The 18596-nt window shown below is 34.3% G+C and overlaps 1 protein-coding gene across 1 annotated transcript in view; it reads right to left on the bottom strand.

Moving 5' to 3' along the window:
- The window catches only part of IRSp53 (Insulin receptor substrate 53 kDa), an 84844-nt gene extending 66802 nt beyond the window's left edge, over positions 1-18042 (bottom strand). Inside the window, exon 1 of the mRNA XM_018544476.1 lies at positions 17992-18042. Coding sequence (XP_018399978.1) covers positions 17992-18036 — 45 coding nt within the window. The 5' untranslated portion in view covers positions 18037-18042. The remainder of the gene's footprint in view (positions 1-17991) is intronic.
- Positions 18043-18596: the final 554 nt, after the last annotated feature.

An 18596-nucleotide genomic window follows, 5' to 3' on the forward strand; every position in this document is an offset into this window, starting at 1 on the left:
AATGATTATTCAATATATAGAAACCTAAAATTATTTTTGCAAAGGTTATTAATCGAACATTTGATCGAAATTATTTCATTCAATATTTAATAGCTGTGTACTGATAGAAATGTTTAGTATGAATATCTTGTTATGTGAATGACAAGAATTTTCCTACATTTAATTAAACTAAAATAATCAAATTTAGATTAGAACTACAGCCCAAAATCTCTTTTTCTTTTTGTGTAATAATGCAAAAATAACGATAACATTACTCAAAGGTTTAACGATGATGAAATTGTATTTAATACAAGCTGAAATGTCACAAGTTTGAAAAGACTTCTGACATTTCCGCAGCACGTACGTTGGACAATGCCGGCTACTTTCTTATGTAACTTCAACGGATCAACGTCGGAAAGCCACGAGGCAAAATCGCCGTGAAAGAATGTTTAGATAGGGTGAACGAACGATAGGAAATCGACCGCTCCTCCCCGCGTGCCATGAGATGAATATCAGAGCTGTGTGCGCGCGTAGAGTACGTAGGCACGTACTTATGGAGATTGGTAAGGCCCATTAAGACGCGTGCCGCGACTCGACGATGTGTTACGTAATGCGGATAAACGCTGGAATCCGCCGTAATTTTCCTCGGTACTCTTTCCCAAATTCCCACACGTTGTGAAGTCATACAGGAATTCTTACACATATTGTCAAAGGTAAAAATGATTATTTATGCACAAAGGCGAACAAATTGTGGACAATCGAATCATGTATATTTAAAAAACATAATACATAGGAATGCTTCAATTAAAGCTTTCAATTAAAAATTCAATTTATTTATATATCAATATTTTTAGGGTAAATAACAAATTACTATTTAAGAGCAAATTGTAAACAATCAAATGCAATATAGATTTTGTTAATTTAAAATTCATATTTAGAATGCCAGCTTCACAGACTTTATTGTCAACCGTGTTGACTTTTCTTTTCTAGTATAGTAAAAGATTTTTTATCTTCATTTTTTGTCACTTCATTAAATTGTTTGCCTTATTATTATTACCGTTTTACTCGTTATTTACGCATATCGTTCACGCTATTTACTTTATTTTTCACCGTTCATTCGCCATTCACGTCGGCCGCGCTTTTACGTCATTTATTCCACTTCCGATATTTATGGCAATCGCCATTCATTATTTTAGCGCGAAAATTCCCGGTCTAACGCGGCTTATAACTCCAAGTGTACCACCATAAATCGCGACGGCTCGATCTGCTTTTTCGGGATTTACGGCAAAGTAAAAAGTGTCGTCGCCGGCCGACGGGGACCGAAAGTCCGAGCCCCGTGATCGATAAGGCCGCGGTAAATTTAGTCGGCCGATTCCGTTACACTCCGCATAACTGGGCACTGCGAGCGAAATGGACGCGGTCCCCCTCTAACATCTTTTATTGGCAGACAGCCACTTGGAAGAGAACAGGAAAGAGAAAAGAGAGTGTGTGAGAGAGAGAGAAAGAGAGAAGAGCGCAGGGAAGCCGGAGATGAAGTCCAAGCCGATGAATGTCGACTAACGGGATAGCGTTGCATGAATTTCGCGTGTATGTGGCCGCGCTCGAACATCCGCGTACGGTGCGGATTCTCCGTCTTGCTCGATGGCCACTCCTATACTTATTCAACTAAAACCTATTTTCCGGGTTCACAAGATGTACATTGAGAGAAATATTTTGTTATGACTTACGAAAAAAATTCTTGCTTTTTTAATTAAAATTTGATTATACTAAAAAAATTTCGACTAAAATAAAATTGTTTTATTTTAGAAAATAAGCGAGTTTTTGTAAGTTAAGTAAATTAAAAATTTTGTTATTCTTTTTTTAATCAAAATTTTTGGTTAGAATAAAAGTTATTTCTCGCACTAAAAATTGTTTAAAATTTATAAATTAGCATTATCGATTAGTTATTATTATTACATTTTATAAAATATATTTTTAAAGTGTATATTTCTGAAATATATTCTCAATTTTGCTGAAATTAATGAACTTCGATTTAACCAATAGTTTATTCAATTCATTTTTTACAAGTAGTTTTTTGTAGAAAATTAATTGTTGCTAATAAAGAAGATCAATTTCTTGTTTAAAGAATCCGTCCGCGGTACATGATTGAGGACATAACAAATATTTGATATATTTAATAATATTCTATAAAATAACATTTTTAGAATATTATATGAATACTAAAAAGGGTAAATATATTTATATTATACTCTAAGATTATTATATTCCTATTGTGCTTATAGGGTAATCACTAAATATTGCATCAATATTGCAACATTCTAAATAAAATATATTTGGTAGTACAGAGACCCTTTTCCAGTGTTCGACTGCGGTTAATCAATTGCTCGGGAATAATCAATTACCGCAGTTTAATAACCATTTATTTCCATCACGTCATTTAGACAACCAAGAGAGAGAGATAGAGAGAGATAGAGAGAGAGAGAGAGAGAGAAAGAGAGAAAGAGAGACAGCGATCAAGGTGGATTCGCTGGACGACCCGGTGACCTCCTGAGCATGGATTTGCCGATGGATAGTCTCGCACGAGGATCCTCTCGAAGGAGCGAATCCTGCGGTCGTAATTCACCGCGGTTACCGTTAAACAAGGGAAAGAGCCTAACCGCAGCAGCGAAAGAGAGAGAGAAAGAGAAAATAACGTTGCCTTAGAACGTTGAACGTACAAAAACACAGCCAGCTTTTGGCCAGAAGAGTGAAAATGGTCAAAGCGCCTTCCAACCACAGCGATTCGCTCGCGACATAATAGGGAGCTCTCCTGTTCCCGGTGTTATCATATAATGGCCGCAAGAGCCGTAAGCCAAGACATTGTGGTTCCGTGACGATGCATCCGACACACGTTTCGTAAACTTAACGATAATGGATACCTCGCGTTTTGTATGAGAGATCAGGAAAATTGCTTGCAGGATAAATCTTCGACTTTCTAGTCAATTTTTTTTTAAATAATTATTTGTGAGCCCCAAGACAAGCTCAACCTAATACTCGTGTTAGTCTACACGAAATGGACGGTTTCCTGAAGTATTTAAAAATTTAGTTGAATACCAATCTAAAATAATTATGAAGCATGCTCAAACTGTAATAGTTTATTGGAATACCAGATTTTTTTGCAGCATATGTTCATCTCACTTGAGATTATTACGTAATTATTTAAATGATCCAATAAAATTATTTTCGGATCTATATCTAGCTACATTTTAAATACTTTTTAAATACTTTAGTAAAAATGACGGTAGTAATGATATACCATCGTATTATAACTATTTGCTAAAAGGTAGCACCACTAATGACATTATTTTACGACTCTGATTAGAAGGTCTCTAGCGCAAACTGGTTGCTAGAATGTCAAAACATTGCAGCCTTGTGCAGCATACTTAAGATTCCTATGTAATTATTTTCATGACCTAATAAAATTGTTTTCAGATCTGTATTTGCTCTGAGAAAAATGTTCCAATTAAACTAACAAAAAGGCTCAATAAGAATGGCATTTTAATAAAACCGCGACGAGAAGAACATCTATTTAAGTATTATAATATTAAATTTTATTTCTTATTAAAGTGACATTCTTATTACTCTTTTTATCTTATTTAGTTTTTTTTTAGTTTTATTAAGAACACTTTTTTCAATATAGTTAAATTTTTAAATACTTTGACAAAATTGTTCTTTTCGTATATCACGAGTACATGCTTGAACTGGCAGTTCATTAAATAGAACGGAAACATGTTCTGCATCTCGATATAAAATGTCCTTTTTTTTCACAGCACGCGTGATAATTATAAATTCCAGAACTCGTGCCGCACCCCGTATGTAGGCAGGTATCATTTATATTTATAATTGCGTGTACAGAAAAAGGAAGGAAATTAGGGGGGTAAAAATCGGGTTACGAGGCTTATAGATCAATATAATTAGTTGATTAAATATAGTTTACGTGGGAAGAAAAATTGTATGTCAAGCAGTTTCTAATAAAAGAAAACTGGAAGACAGATAAAGGAAAGAGATCGAAAGAGAAAAAAGAAGGAAGCCGCGTGTATTCACCTGGAACGACCTGTAGGAGGTGGAAGCGATAGCTGCCGATATACCGTTAGTACCAAAGAAAACCGACATGTCAAACCGGTCGAATTTTTGGCGCACGCGATTGCACGTAAGCACCGTTTCGCAATCTTATGCAAACAGAATTCCGTGTGTGCGTAAGTACGGCCGAGGTGCAACGAAGGTCAATGCGCTCGTTTCGAATCAACGTCGTCGCGAATTATTCTTTCTTTTCTCGATGCAAAGGCAGCGTATAAAATATCTGGTACACGTCGAGTTCTCATCTGAAGCTAATTTATGTAAAAATATACGTAATAAGTAGTTTATATGTCTTCAAAAGTTTCACAACTCTAACTACGTGATTTTTTTAATTATTATCATAAATAAGTTAAGTAAAGATTACTATAATCGTAAAAAGTAAAATAAATCTTTATAAAGAAAAAATTGTTAAAATCGGCACAACACAAAAAGAATGAATTTTTAAGAATTGCGAAATAAAAGTAATAAAAATTTTGTTAAGGATATTTATTTTTCAAATATTATTTGGTTAGTTAATAACTTTCAAGTGGAAAAATAGTTTTCTCTTTTGTTAATTTTGTTAGTTGTATCACTTTTAAAGGGAGCGATATGTATAATATTCTATTTTTGTTATATTACTTAATATTATATATACGGAGAATAGATAAAATATTACAAGCACCTTAGAAATACATTATTTGTTCTATTACTTATTCTATTAATAAAAGTTGCTTTTAATACATATTCTATCCTTGCTGGAATAGTCACTCGTCGCCTTTCAATGGAATGTCGTATCGCCTTTTTAGTAGAATATCTGTCAATTGCTTACATAAGTGATATTGTAAAAAAAATTTTTTTCACTTTATTTTTAAAAAATACCTTCTAGTTTCCAAAACTTCAACATTTTTACCAACGCAATCGCCTAATTTGAATATTTTTGAAAAACAAAATGAGAAACAGATTTCCTTCTTCGACATCTTTTAAACAATTAGAAGATATTCTGTTAACAGAATGATATAATATTGCTTATTCGAGTATAAATAACACTATTTTAACAAGGATAGAATCTGTAGAGATAAATATAGTAGGGTGTAGTAGATCAACTTGTTATTAGTAAAACAAGTAAATAAAATATTTTTCGAGCATATGGCTAAAGAAAATTTTTCTTTGTATATATTTTTTTTCATCAACCATTAAGAATGTCTAGATCACGTTTTGTTAATAATAAGTTTTACAAAATCAAAGTTTTAATGCTTAACGGAACTTGCATATTTCTGCTTCCTTCTTCTGGAAAATTTTCTTATAAATGCGGTTGATATTTTCGGCAAAATTGAATTTTGCTAAAGTCTCTTGTCGCGAGGACATCAATCAAACCAAAATGAAACTTTCTCTAGAATGGAACCCTACCCTAAAACAGATGTAATCCTTACGCATTCACGTCCGCCACGAGTCCTTAATTACTCATTAAGAACGTCATCCGCAAGCAGCGCCTTTATAATTGCACATACGTTACCGACAGACGACGCCATTTAATCGTTTCGTTGCGGGACGAAACGAAAGCTCTCCTCGGCATTCCCTGAATCTCCGTCTCCCCGACGGGGCCCTGACAAATTAGAGACATTCGCGGGCTTTAATGAGTTTTGGTCCTAATTAAGCCCGGGGACTCTCCGGGTGAGCGTCAATACGTAAAGTTAACTGAACGGCGTGCACGAATAATCCGGACGAGAGCGATAACGCGTAATTATCATTAATTGGCTCTTCCGTGAGTAAAATCGCGTTAGCTACCGTAACTAACGAAACGACGAATTTTTTTGCCGACGCGACGAGACTCTTCGAAAAATACGGATTATATATTTGTAGAAGAAAAAGAAGTTCGCTCGGTGAGACTCTCGCGAATCCGGCGTAAGCCGCCTTGCCGTGGTGAATGGATGCGAAAAGAAATTTCTTCGTTATTAGCTTTTTAAGAATGGAAGCTCCTTAAGAGTCTCTCAGGAATACATCGTAGTCTCGAAAACTTTGATTTCAAAACTTTGAATTTTCACGCGCGTTTACACGAACAGAGATCGACGCGGCGAAAATTCATTCGGCTAAAGCGGAAAACTCCGAACGGGCCACTTGGAGCGAATCGAGCGGAAAGTTCCCCCGGCGAAGTTGCCCTCTTCGTTTCCGACAATGGATGGAAGAAACAGAGAAAAGAAACAGGAAGTCCTTCTCAAAAAAAGTCCGTGGAGATTTACGCGAGCAGCAGGAAAGCTCCGAAGGAAAGCCTTGCTCGAAGATCAGGGAAAATTGAGTTTCCCGGAGAGATCTTACTTCCCGTCATTCCCTCCTCTTGCTCTTCCTAACTCCTCTCGTCGAAACTGTAGCGCTCATTTATTTATCTCCTGTAAAGGATGCGCAAGCACGTACGCGATCGAAATGAAATTTTTAATAAATAAATAGCGCGCAACCCAGAAATTCACGGAGATAAATGCATGCATCGGCAGCGACGTGCCCGGTTTTCCAATGAGATAACCTGAAAATTGCATCATCCAACCGCCCGAAGCATCTCTAACGAGTCGAGATTACAGTACCTATGAATTTAACGACCTGGGAACGACTCTACCACGACCGAACTTTACAAGTATCAAAAAGTTTACGTATACGCCGAAGTTTCGAGCGTTCAAGTTTGTGCGTCCACAGCTATAAAAATTCAAAATCCAAAGTGCAAGTTGCTCGCAGCGAGGGTAAAGACTTGCGAAACCTATTTACAACTCCAAGAATAATCGCAAAAATTTAAATTTCGAGAATGATACGAAGGGAAATGTCACATATAACACAAACCTCCAAGAAACGTCCGAAGAATGTCTCCTCTACAAATGTTCTTAAGGAGTTCTAGGGATATCCTAGAATGGATAAAACGTGTGCTGTATGGGGGATCTAAGATAAGATTATTAATATTGAATGGTGGATTCAGGTAAAATTGAAGAACCGAACGGTTTCGACGGACAATGAAACTCTAGAGTGTTCACTTATTCGGATTTGAGAGTAACGCGATCGTAAAAATGGATCTTCGAAATTGCACGTTCAGAAAGTGATCTAAAAATCCTGAGGATCCGGATACCCGAGGGTTCCGAGATCCCGTGGCTCGCTAGTGTACCAAGAGCAAATAGAAAGGAGCACGGTAATTTCCCGCTCGCGGTGCTCATGCCGCGTTGCACCGGGACCGGTTGTGCAACTGCAGCGCGAAGGCTCAACCGCGCGGCATACGCCATTGCGTTGCAGAAGGTCGTAGGTGGTCCCAGGTGGGTCAGTCGACCAACTGGTTTCCAGCGGCTTCGCGGAAACTACCTGGAAGACCACGTGCTTTCCCGACAAAATAAGTGCAATCGAGTTCCCCCTTATCGCGGGATAAGACCATTACGACGAAACGAGATATTCGAGTCTCGCAAGCCCGATTCTCATCACGAGTCCCAATCTTATTTACCAAATTCTTAATCAACTCATTCGTTTTTTGCGACGAGTATTTCTGTATCTCGGAATATAACTGTTAGAACCAAAGTTGTAAGAAAAAACTAATTTTCTTACTTTTTCGGTAATTTTATTTATACTCTTCCGAAAAAGAATATCAATAAATTATTAATTATTTATTATTCAACAAAGTTGAAGTGAATTAATTATTTTAACCACTATTATATACACATCGTGCACTTTTAATTAATATGTGTAAATGTGAAATTTTGGACGATCGCATTTTCCACGATACAACATTGAACATTTACAAAAGAAACTATTGACTTGGCGAGAAACGATACGGAATTGTAAAGAGCGGAATGCGAAAGATCGCGCTGAACGACGAGAAAGTCGCTTTCGCTCGGCCACTCTAGAGGAGATCGGCTACTTCTCGTGGTGAGCTGCGATTAAACGGGGCCCGATCCAGGGCCGTACTTTCTACAGTGTAACAGGATCCTACCATTTCTTATACCATATGGTGCAAAGCAATTTTAAACATGCACTTTCAGATGATTAATCTAACTTCACTAAGATTTATATATTGTTTAATTTTATAAAATCTCAGAATGTTAAAAATCACACAAAAGTTTTATATAATATATATATATATAAAAATACCTTAAAGATTTAATGCAGCTTTAATACAGCCTTAGTTATAAGTTTAAAGCACCCTTACAAATTGATGAAAATTGTAAACTTTCATTATATTTACGAATTATATTTAAGAGATGTAATGAAATGATTTAAAACTTGAGGCGAACAAAGATTATTTTACAACCGCTTGAAATATCTTAAAACTTCTAATGACGTCTTTCTTTTGCAATAAGTGAATACTTATACAATATTAAAATTAATTTTTCAGAAAATTCTGAGTAAAACTTAATAAGAGTCCATCTTATTTTAGAAATAGTTGATAATTTTCAAGATCATTGAGGGGAACGTTGATAACTTCGAGAAGTCTTAATAATCTCCAGCCTAGGCTCTAAAAATCTACAATAAGCATTGGAATTTTCGATAAACTGAGATTCCAAGTTTCAAAGATTCGAGAATCCATGAATGCGAGAATTCAAGCATGTAAACGCTGCTTTTAAGACCATTCGAAATGTTTCAGAACTTGGGAAATCAATCGGAATGCCTGGTCAGCGCACTGAAACGAGAGAAACACGACCGGCCGAGGAGCAATATCGCCAGATTGGAAACTGGTGTTAGCCATCGCGAGAGCGAAGTCGGTTACGTCCGATTTGTTGCGGGGTGAACGATCTCGTTACAGCTTTATGCGCGATTACAAACCGCGACCTCGGACGCGCCGCGGAGAGAGATGGGGAGGTAATGCTGCCATGTGAAAGCAGCAGCGGACGTCTTTAATTATTAACTTTCTATATGTCATTATCACGGAAAAGCCGTAAACGCGAGCATCAGATTGCAAGATGCTAGCCAATCGGTCATAATTACGCGACCCATTCCTATAGAAAATACCTCGCTTATTCACTAACTGCACTACAAGTCCAAGTACATAGTAAGTGATGTGTAATTCATATATATGTGTATGATTTAGTTTCCCGTGTAAAAATCACAATATACTACACGTTTAAATATATAATTTCATTTTTGTACGACGAATGTGTTATCCATTATGCGAAAAGCTAAACATACATGTAAAGTCAATTAATACAAAAAGAATATTTTTTGCTAAAACAAAAAACCTTATACAACGTGCAATTAAAGGTACTGTAATTCTTAATGAATTGAATTTATTGTTCCATCATATATAAATTAATACGTTTCAACTGTACTTCATCTTTCTCGATTAATTCTTGTTACATCAATTACATATTAAAATTTATATGGAATATAATTATATGGAAGAAATTTTAAAACAAGAAAATCTTAAAAGTAATTTCAACAAAATTTATTTTGCTAAATCTAAAATTTTTGCAGCACTACTCATGTTGAAATTCTTTACATAACATATTTTAATGATTTTACGAAATTATTATATTTCCAAATGTGTATCTATAATAGTTGTATTTTTAGAAACTTCAACAAAATTATTCTTTCCGTGTAGACACTTAGAATTATAATGTATCAGGTATCTGTTTATAACAGCGATACGTACAGCCGGAGTCTCAAAGAGATTCATGTCAAATTAAATACAATGACTTTAAGATCAGATAAATGAAAAAGAGAGAGCGGGATGAATAATTTAAAATTCACTCTCTGATTCACTCACAGTCACTTTGGTTTACTCGATTAACCTTCCTCGATCGTCTATAAACAGTTACTCTCATACTCAATTATTATGCTTTTTCTACTGTGAGATGTGAGGTTTTATTATCCCGATATCCACCATTCCTCCTTTCACCAACCGTTGCTACAGTTATACAGAGTGGAATTTTGTAGAATCGATTCAAGGAATGATTCATCGCTCTCGTGTAAAAATATTATGAAATATTATGAAATAATTTTACGTAATACACTATAAAAAAGAGTTAGGTTGTAAATAAATTAAAATTCTGGTTAAAAATAGTCAAGAATTTTCAGGTTGAATCTATTATGTGATTCTAGTTAAGATAATCATAAGTCTGATTGATATGATCAGAATCTTCTGGTTCGTTTGTCCTCAACCAGAAATTTTGTTCATTGTACTTACGTAAAGATACGTGTATACTTTCTTTTTACACGAACCGTATAAAATTATTATATAATATAATTAATTTATTATATCATACATCAATCATTTATAGAAGTAATAATAATCAATAATGACGACTTTATTATCACACAACCCAGAATGTTAATATTTAATTAACTTCCCTATTATTTCCATAATATTATTAATAATTCATCGACGTGAATTATGCCGCCACGTTTAAACATTATTTATTAACGGTCTCACAGAGTTTAAGCGTAATTTTCTCCACAAACGAAGCAGCATATTTGCGCGTAATCCGCGGCGTTTTCCCAAAGACGATACAGATTCCGCCGCATCCGTAAACAGGATGTTTTTTAACTGTCGGGAAAGAATTTCTCGACTACTGTCCCGGGCAAACTTCGTCAGGCGATCGTTGTCAGATTTATCGCGTTTTCGCTTTCACCGCCTCCGCGGTTTGCGCGGTTTTCACCATGCAGTAAAGTTATTACGAACCCGTGATCTTTTTACGCGCGTGCCAACCATCAAAGCGCGATCCCTAGGCATTTAACTGTATATCTTCCACGTGACATGTCTTTAAAATTTTCAGAGTTTGCGATTTTACGTAAAACGACAAATATTCTTCTGAAAGAAAACAATATCTCTCACACATGTACAACCTTGGCTGTGTGTACGTAAAATCAATCCAATATACAAGAAATAAAAATTAAATACTCAATTATTTCTGATTTGTTTCCCAATTTCAATAAAATTTTACTATATAGAGTGATCATAAAAACTATTCTGTATTTATACGTTAGATAGTACACACCATGTACTGAATAAAACAGCCTTTGTGAACATAGGTTTTTACATTAATATTTGGGAGTGTTTTACTCATATTTTACTATACTATTGCCGAGGCAGGCATGTGTTGCAGCTGGAATCAAGTAAAATTCAATACTTTCAGCCATATATGGTTAAACGAGATTTTTCTCACGTTTAGCAAAATTGTATTTTCAGGTTGCGATGGGAAAGAGAGAGATAGAAAAAAACGGCCCCTAAACGCGTTAAAAATTCCCGTCGAGAAATTTACGTTTTCACAAAGCGCGACCCCGCGAAGGATCTCGGCGGAAAAATCGTAATGCTAGCATTTTTCCCCGCCGTTGCTCGGCGCTTTTCCATTGGCCAGCCGCAAAATTACCGAATGCACACGAGGGGAAGGAGCGGGCACACGTGCGCTTCTACAGGAATGGATGTTTTCCTGGCTTCAGGAATCCCGTATGAATATTTATGAGCGACCATCTCAACCTGGGCGCGGTGGATGGAATCTACATTCCTCCTCTCTCAGTTTCCTCTCTTTCTCCCTGCCTCTCTTTTTCACTACCTCTCTCTCGTCCTCGAGCAACAAACTTCTTTTCTTTACTTCTCTCTTTACACGTTCTCATCTTCGTTCAGCTTGATCCGTCATAAAATAGTGGTATATTTCCCCGCCAAGAGTATCCTTGAATCGAAGCCTCGGTGAAGAGGATGAGGAGCGATTCGAGAGATTCAAGAGAGACAAACAATTTGCATAGTACACTCCATCTACACCGCGTCAAATTTTAATTCGACAAACTCGACCTTACGAAATTTCAGCCTTTCATCAGATGAAAGTTTAATGAAAATCTCAAGCATTTTTAGCTCCAGTACCACTGATAATTTTTTCTCAAAATTTTTGTACAAATTAGAACACTATAAAAATTCTGAGAAAGTTTTCAGCTTTTTTTAGAATCTTTTATACCTATGAATACTGAAATATTGAATGATTTTTAAGATTTTTTTTTAATTTTTGGAAAAGAATACATTAAACATTTTCAGATTTTATAAAAGATCTCATTAAAAATTACAAAACGAAAAATAGTAAAGATCTTAGAACAGAATTGTTACTTTGTCGTCCTAAAATTCTGATGCTTTCAACAATATTAAAAAACTTTTGTATTTTTGTCCTAATTTGGAAAATCGCCAAATATTTTGTTGAAGAAGCCATTTAAATTACTATTAATATTACTAACGTTTATATTTAATTGTTAAGTTGATAGTATTTCAAAGTAAGCGTATAGATATGTAACGTACGCATATATTCAACTTCTTTAAAGCCAAGAATTATCATTTTTCTCTAATTTCTCTAACCGTTTTATAAAAAATTATAAAATTATTCAGAAGTTCTTATTTAAAAATTCTAAAAAATTGTATGAAAAATTTTACAAAAAAATTTTCATCAGGAAAGAAAGTAACGCAAACTCTGTCGAGTCCACCTTGTCAAAATTTCACGTGATAGAGCTTATCGCGACTTCGAGATTTATAGTTATTGGCTATTGTTCGCAGCAAAATTGTTGATTAACAGTTAAGTAACGTTGAGAATGGAACGTTCGAATAATGGGACATTTGTATGACAGATAACGGTTGTTCCGTTGTACCACCCGAAGTGCCGCGACGTTTCCCGGGATCGATTCCGACACGTCACGTGTGCATCACGGTTTTGAAGCGTCACGGTTTTTATTGCAATATTTACATCCTGATTTCGTCAACGCAGGCGTTTTATCTCGCGTCCGATGCAAAACACCCATGCGAGCGAGAGCGCGCCGCGACCAGCGAAATATTTACCTTGCAATTCGGACATGTAATAACTCTGGATATTTCCGCAGCCCGCGCAGACAGATGCACCACGAGTTCAGTCCGTTTATGCAGTCCACCCCTTGTTTGATTTCCACCAGAATATTGTACGCCAATGGCGAGCCACCCTCTTCCCCTCTGCACGAGTTTTTTCGATAAATCGAGTGAGCAACGAGTTGAAAAAATCGATGAATGACGATGTCAAATACGTATCGTATGTTAAAAAAGTAATTTAGAACTTAAAAGATAGATGTGTTCACACAGATTAATAAATGTAGGTAAAAAATGTCTAATCGATACAGGTCGACAAACTAACTTGACAATAGTTAACCTAGGTTTCCTTTTTATATCCCTTTTTACACTTTATAGAGGTGAGAAAAATGAGTTATTGTAAAATGGACATTGTTACTTTCTTTTTGGACACATTTTTTTTCCTTTTTTGATAACTATTCTTTACGAACTTTTTATGCAATTCCATCACCAGCGATAAAAAAGCGATGTAGGTATTAATTAAAATTTTAAATTTTCTAGAAATACTATCACAATAATTCACTTAACGTATTTATGCTATTTAATATTTTATAATTTATAATAAAAAAGATAATAACAATAATATAACAATAATATTGTTATAATAATAATTGAAAAAATCGCAAAGTGGGGGGCTGGCCTAAAATATGGTTTTTTAAAATTTTTTAACGTATTTTTCGTATTTTTCGTATTAATATTCGAGCACATTGTAGCACAAACCTAGCACAATTGAACACAATTCTCAAAATAAGTGAATTTAAAAAGTAAGGGGCTAACTATTTTGTATAGGCCTCGAAATTATATTTTTATCTTCATATAATACTGAAATATACCATATATTATGAAAGATATTTTGTAAAACATTCACTATTTTGATGCTTTTATGCATGAAATAATTAGAAGAATCAATTTATATATATAAAAGGAATGTAGACTATGTAGAAAAACGTAAGCAAATTATATCTGTGCGCCAAAATTATCATCAAAACAGAAAATCGTTTACTATGACAAAGAAATTTTAACGATTCAATTTCTTTTACCCAGTTTGATGAGTATTTATTTGTTTTCTCTAAACGTTCTAAAATTTTCTTTTTAATTTTCTACATACAGATGCATGTACATATTTATAAAAACATAAACATTTATATTTTAATGGAAAAAATACGTGCTGAAAAATAAAAAAAACATGAGTATTTAATTTGAATAAATAAAAAAGTAAAATTAAAGATAAATGATAAACAAGGATCTCCGAATACCTCTTTATTTAAAGTTTTCATTGTATTTTTATTGTGTTTTATCAATGTAGTGTTCGATTCAAACACGTTATTGATAATGTATGAAAAATATGAACGATACATAAAATAATATTGAAAGCGATCAAAACGATCACGCCAGATTTCCCTTTACTACCCGAATCAGTCGTAAAATTTCGACGTTTTTTCGGGATGAGAGATCGAAACGTTAAAGCACAAATAATTTTATAGTAAATTGCCGGATTTGTTCGCCACATGAATACCGCACAATTGCAGAATTTACGATGCTCTCGATGATCAATCGACCATTTCTCTCTGCCCTTTTTTTATTTCCTTTATGTCAATTCGCATCGAATTATATGCAGTGCTCGTTGTTGTAATATTTATGTAAGTAAAAAATTATGGCATCTAAGCATTCACTGTAAATCAGGAATTATAGCAATATTAAAATAAATCAAATTTAAGGAAGACATTTTTTTTAAATATTGTTACGGTCGATGAATCTCATCATAGGCCGCCTTGATTAATGAAAGAAATATTTAAATCACGCATCCACTCCCTGATTATACGTTAATGTTTAATGCATGTTCCGAGGTAAACTGTGGCTATTTCTTATTATAATAAATCGCGATACTCCGTAAATTCCTTTAAATTAAAGTCATTTTCATAATCGTCTAAGAGAATGACTTGATATATGTTTCTTCTAATATTTTTTATAATTTACAAAATAATATAATATAATTTGTAATATCGACATAATTATAAGGAGAAAAAAGAGAAGAAATCTCTCTTTGTGTGTTACAAAATACAATAAAACTTTCTTATAACTATTATAAAAAAATACATGTTAGATTATCATTACAATAAAAAATCTTACTTCACGTTTCGATCGCGTTTTAATTCTCTCTAAACGTGGAACGTTCCTTCACCAGTCGTAAATCAGACAGAAAGAGAGAAAGAGAGACGCAAATCACTTTATTAAAAAAAGGGGAAAAAAAGAGGAAAGGAAACGCAGATATCAGGAATCGCGCGCGCCGCTTATTGCACCGAATAGCGCCATATTGCGACATGCTAATGAATTTTTTCCTCCGACGGCAGAAACGAAAAAAAAGATTAATTCACCGCGGGTGCTTCCTCGTGGAGGGAAACTAGAAAAGAATATAGAGAGAGATATATATTAAAAATTAATCCTCTCAGCCGTTAAGGACTCCGGGGTTGTCCGGGGGCGACAAGTGGTCGTAATGAACGCTCTAATGAACATGCATAACGAGCACGATCTCGTTAAGCCACGTGGACTGGCCGATCGTTAACACGTGTCCTCCTTTTTAAGTATTGCCTACCTAGGGCCTAGCGACAAGGGAGAGAATTACGTTGGGTCGATATGTCACGGAAATGGAGTGAAAGATTTCGCGAACCAATGATATCGATCTGAAGATTCGCGAAAAATTCTATAGAAAACTTTTATACAAGGGGCTCACAGAAGTGCGTAAACAAAGTTTCTGCGAATCTTCCAGCGGAACTTTTTCGCGGGATTACGGAAGGGTGGAAAAGCAGGAAATTATAAACAGAAAGATTGCGGAGAAGAAACAATCAAACACTAATATTAAGTAGTTGCTTGAAGCACGTGTTTCTACTGCATTAATTTTTGAAAATATATTGACTAAAAATTTGTCAAGAGCTCATTCCTGAAGAGAATCGTGTTTCGTGTTTAAGGATCTATTAAATTTATTTTTTACAAATAAATTTTTATACTTCTATATACTTTTATATTTATTCTTTTGTATTCATATATGCATTTTAAATAAATTATATGCATGTAAAAATTGTGTACATTTTATTTTTATATAATTTATTTTTATTTTATTAATTATTTTTATTCTAAAATTTAAACCACAATGACAAAAATCTCAGTTTTTTTATATCAGTTTTGTATTCACAATAATTTATGCAAAGTTTCATTTCGATGCAGATATTAGATGTATTCTATACAAAAACGAATATAAATTTTGTTTATTTACAAAATAACTTTTACATTGCAATAAAACGTTATAAAAACCATCTTGAATACTTTAAATATATAGAAAATTAAATTTTTTATCATATTTTATAAATACATTTCCACATTAAGACACAAATAAAAAAAAATCACTTCTTATTGAAATAAGTTTTGATACAGATTCTAAATTAGATTTGTTCTTTCTCTCTTTTTTTAAATGCGATCTAAAATAACGTGTAATTTTTCATTATTTTGAAAATATAATAATACATCCTTAAAAAATTGCGATATTTTGATTCTACATTTTATTTTCCAAGTTTGTAACAACCACTATACATGCCTAAAGCGGGTGTATGTATATGTTCCGTGGTAAATTAATTTATTCATTATCGATTTTACAAAATTAATTAGTTACATATACATATATGTATATACCTAAAATTACACGTATATATGTTACAATGTTATACGTATATAATATTATAACCCCAAGGAATGTGCGGTTATGGAGAACGACATTCTGTAACGGCGTGCCCTCGACACACGAAAACCGATGGCACGCGTGAGGGGGAAATGCGTGTAGATCGGAAGCCAATTAATATCCACCCACAGGGGTGCGCACTCTGTCCCCCTCCCAAGTACACCTGGCTGAATAACCCCGCTGAAACATAACTGCGCGCAGCGTGATATACTCGCGCCATGGGGCTCGCTTGTCAGCGACGGGACCTCATAAACTCTCGGTCGCGCGATAACGGGGTTAACCGGCGGTTACCTCGTTATTTCGATGCGATCTCTGGGAGATCATAACTAAGCGTCGTCGTGTTCCATACCGTAGCCGGGTGCCGCGATAATTATGCTGGACATCCTAGAAGCCTGATTACGAAGCCAATCTCCTAAATGATGCTTCGAAAAACGCGGATCTCGAGGGAATTTATTGCGCAAGGCTTTGATAAAATCGTTAAATTATTGCAAAATCGGTCACCGTTTAAATTTACGCGCGTTTTCGTGCAACGGATATACTCTTAGAAAAAGAACCCTAAAAGGTAAACGTATACTTTATAATTATAAAAACTAATTCATTTTACTGATTATGATTATAATTATGGAAAACTGAGTTCCTCCAATGTAGAATGAATGAAAGTTTTTATACTGAGATTGTTCATTACATTAAATTAAATTAGTTGTTTTTATTTCTTTTATTGAAGAATGTGTGCGTTTAAGTTAAATATTATACGTTTGACTTATATAAATACATACATTCTTCATCAAAAGAAATAAAGATAAACTAAATTAATTTAATTAACTTAATGAAATAGAAAATGTCACAAACACGAGGTTTATTAATAGACAGTTTCGAACATGGAATATTAAAAATATAAAACTTGTTGTTGTGTGCTTACCTAGCATTTTTTATACACCACAGCTCACGAATCTATTTATTATTAAGTCTAGTATCTATCACATCTCTTTTGTTAGCCATATTATAAGCCGCATTATGAAAACTTATTTAACCGAGGTTCAATGTTCTACATTTAGTTAGTCCTTTATTATTGTTAAATATTGAATTAGTTAGTGATTAATTATTTATTTTAGGGGTAAAACATTCTTGTTTTAATACTCAAGCTAAGTGATTGATCACTAATCGATTTAATATTCGCAGTAATAAATTTCTCTAAGAATAAACGTATTTTCGTTCTGCAACGATAATCGTGTAGACTAGAATTGTATTTATTTCAACTACTTTCTATAGATGAAACTTGAGATTTGCATTTTCTTTGTCAATCCGAGCATAACGGACCAATAATTGAAAGTAAGTGCGATTGACCGTTTTCCCTACTCGATCGAAAGGATTCGTTACTTACCTTGTAGATTTCGTCGACGAGTCTAGTAAGTTCCTCGGTTTCCATGATGAAAACTCCGCTTTTCTGGCTTCACGAAATGCTCATATTTTCCTGTCCTCCAGAGACCGGATCTCACGTGGTCGTCCCGCTTTCCTGTGCTCGATCGCGACGTGGGTTCGATATATTATCGCGTTCTCCCGATCTGAAAGAAACCAAACCGCAGATATTTTAGATATCACGTAATTATATGTTCATTAAAGTAAACATGCGTTCATTAAAAGTCAATTTAATAAATCTATAAATAAATTATTCTTAGATATATATATGTACTCGTAGTCTTATTTCCATTAAAGTAGATCACAACTTCAATCTCTCATTCCATTTACTCTTCGTCTTTTTCTAATTCTTATATTAGAACTAGAAAATGATAAAGAGAATTAGTTGAGAACTGATATTAAAGTTAACTACATTAGTGGACAGAAACGGATATTAAAAGGCTCTCTTACAATCGTAATTTCTGTAATAGCAAAATAAATAATAAAAAATAAATGATACCCTATTGTAAAATGTTAATAACTATAATAATATTCGAATTACTATCGTCTTAAATTAGACTAATATTTGCA

The sequence above is a fragment of the Cyphomyrmex costatus genome, unplaced genomic scaffold (genome assembly GCF_001594065.2).
Source record: "Cyphomyrmex costatus isolate MS0001 unplaced genomic scaffold, Ccosl1.0 scaffold441, whole genome shotgun sequence".
Classification (NCBI taxonomy): domain Eukaryota; kingdom Metazoa; phylum Arthropoda; class Insecta; order Hymenoptera; family Formicidae; genus Cyphomyrmex; species Cyphomyrmex costatus.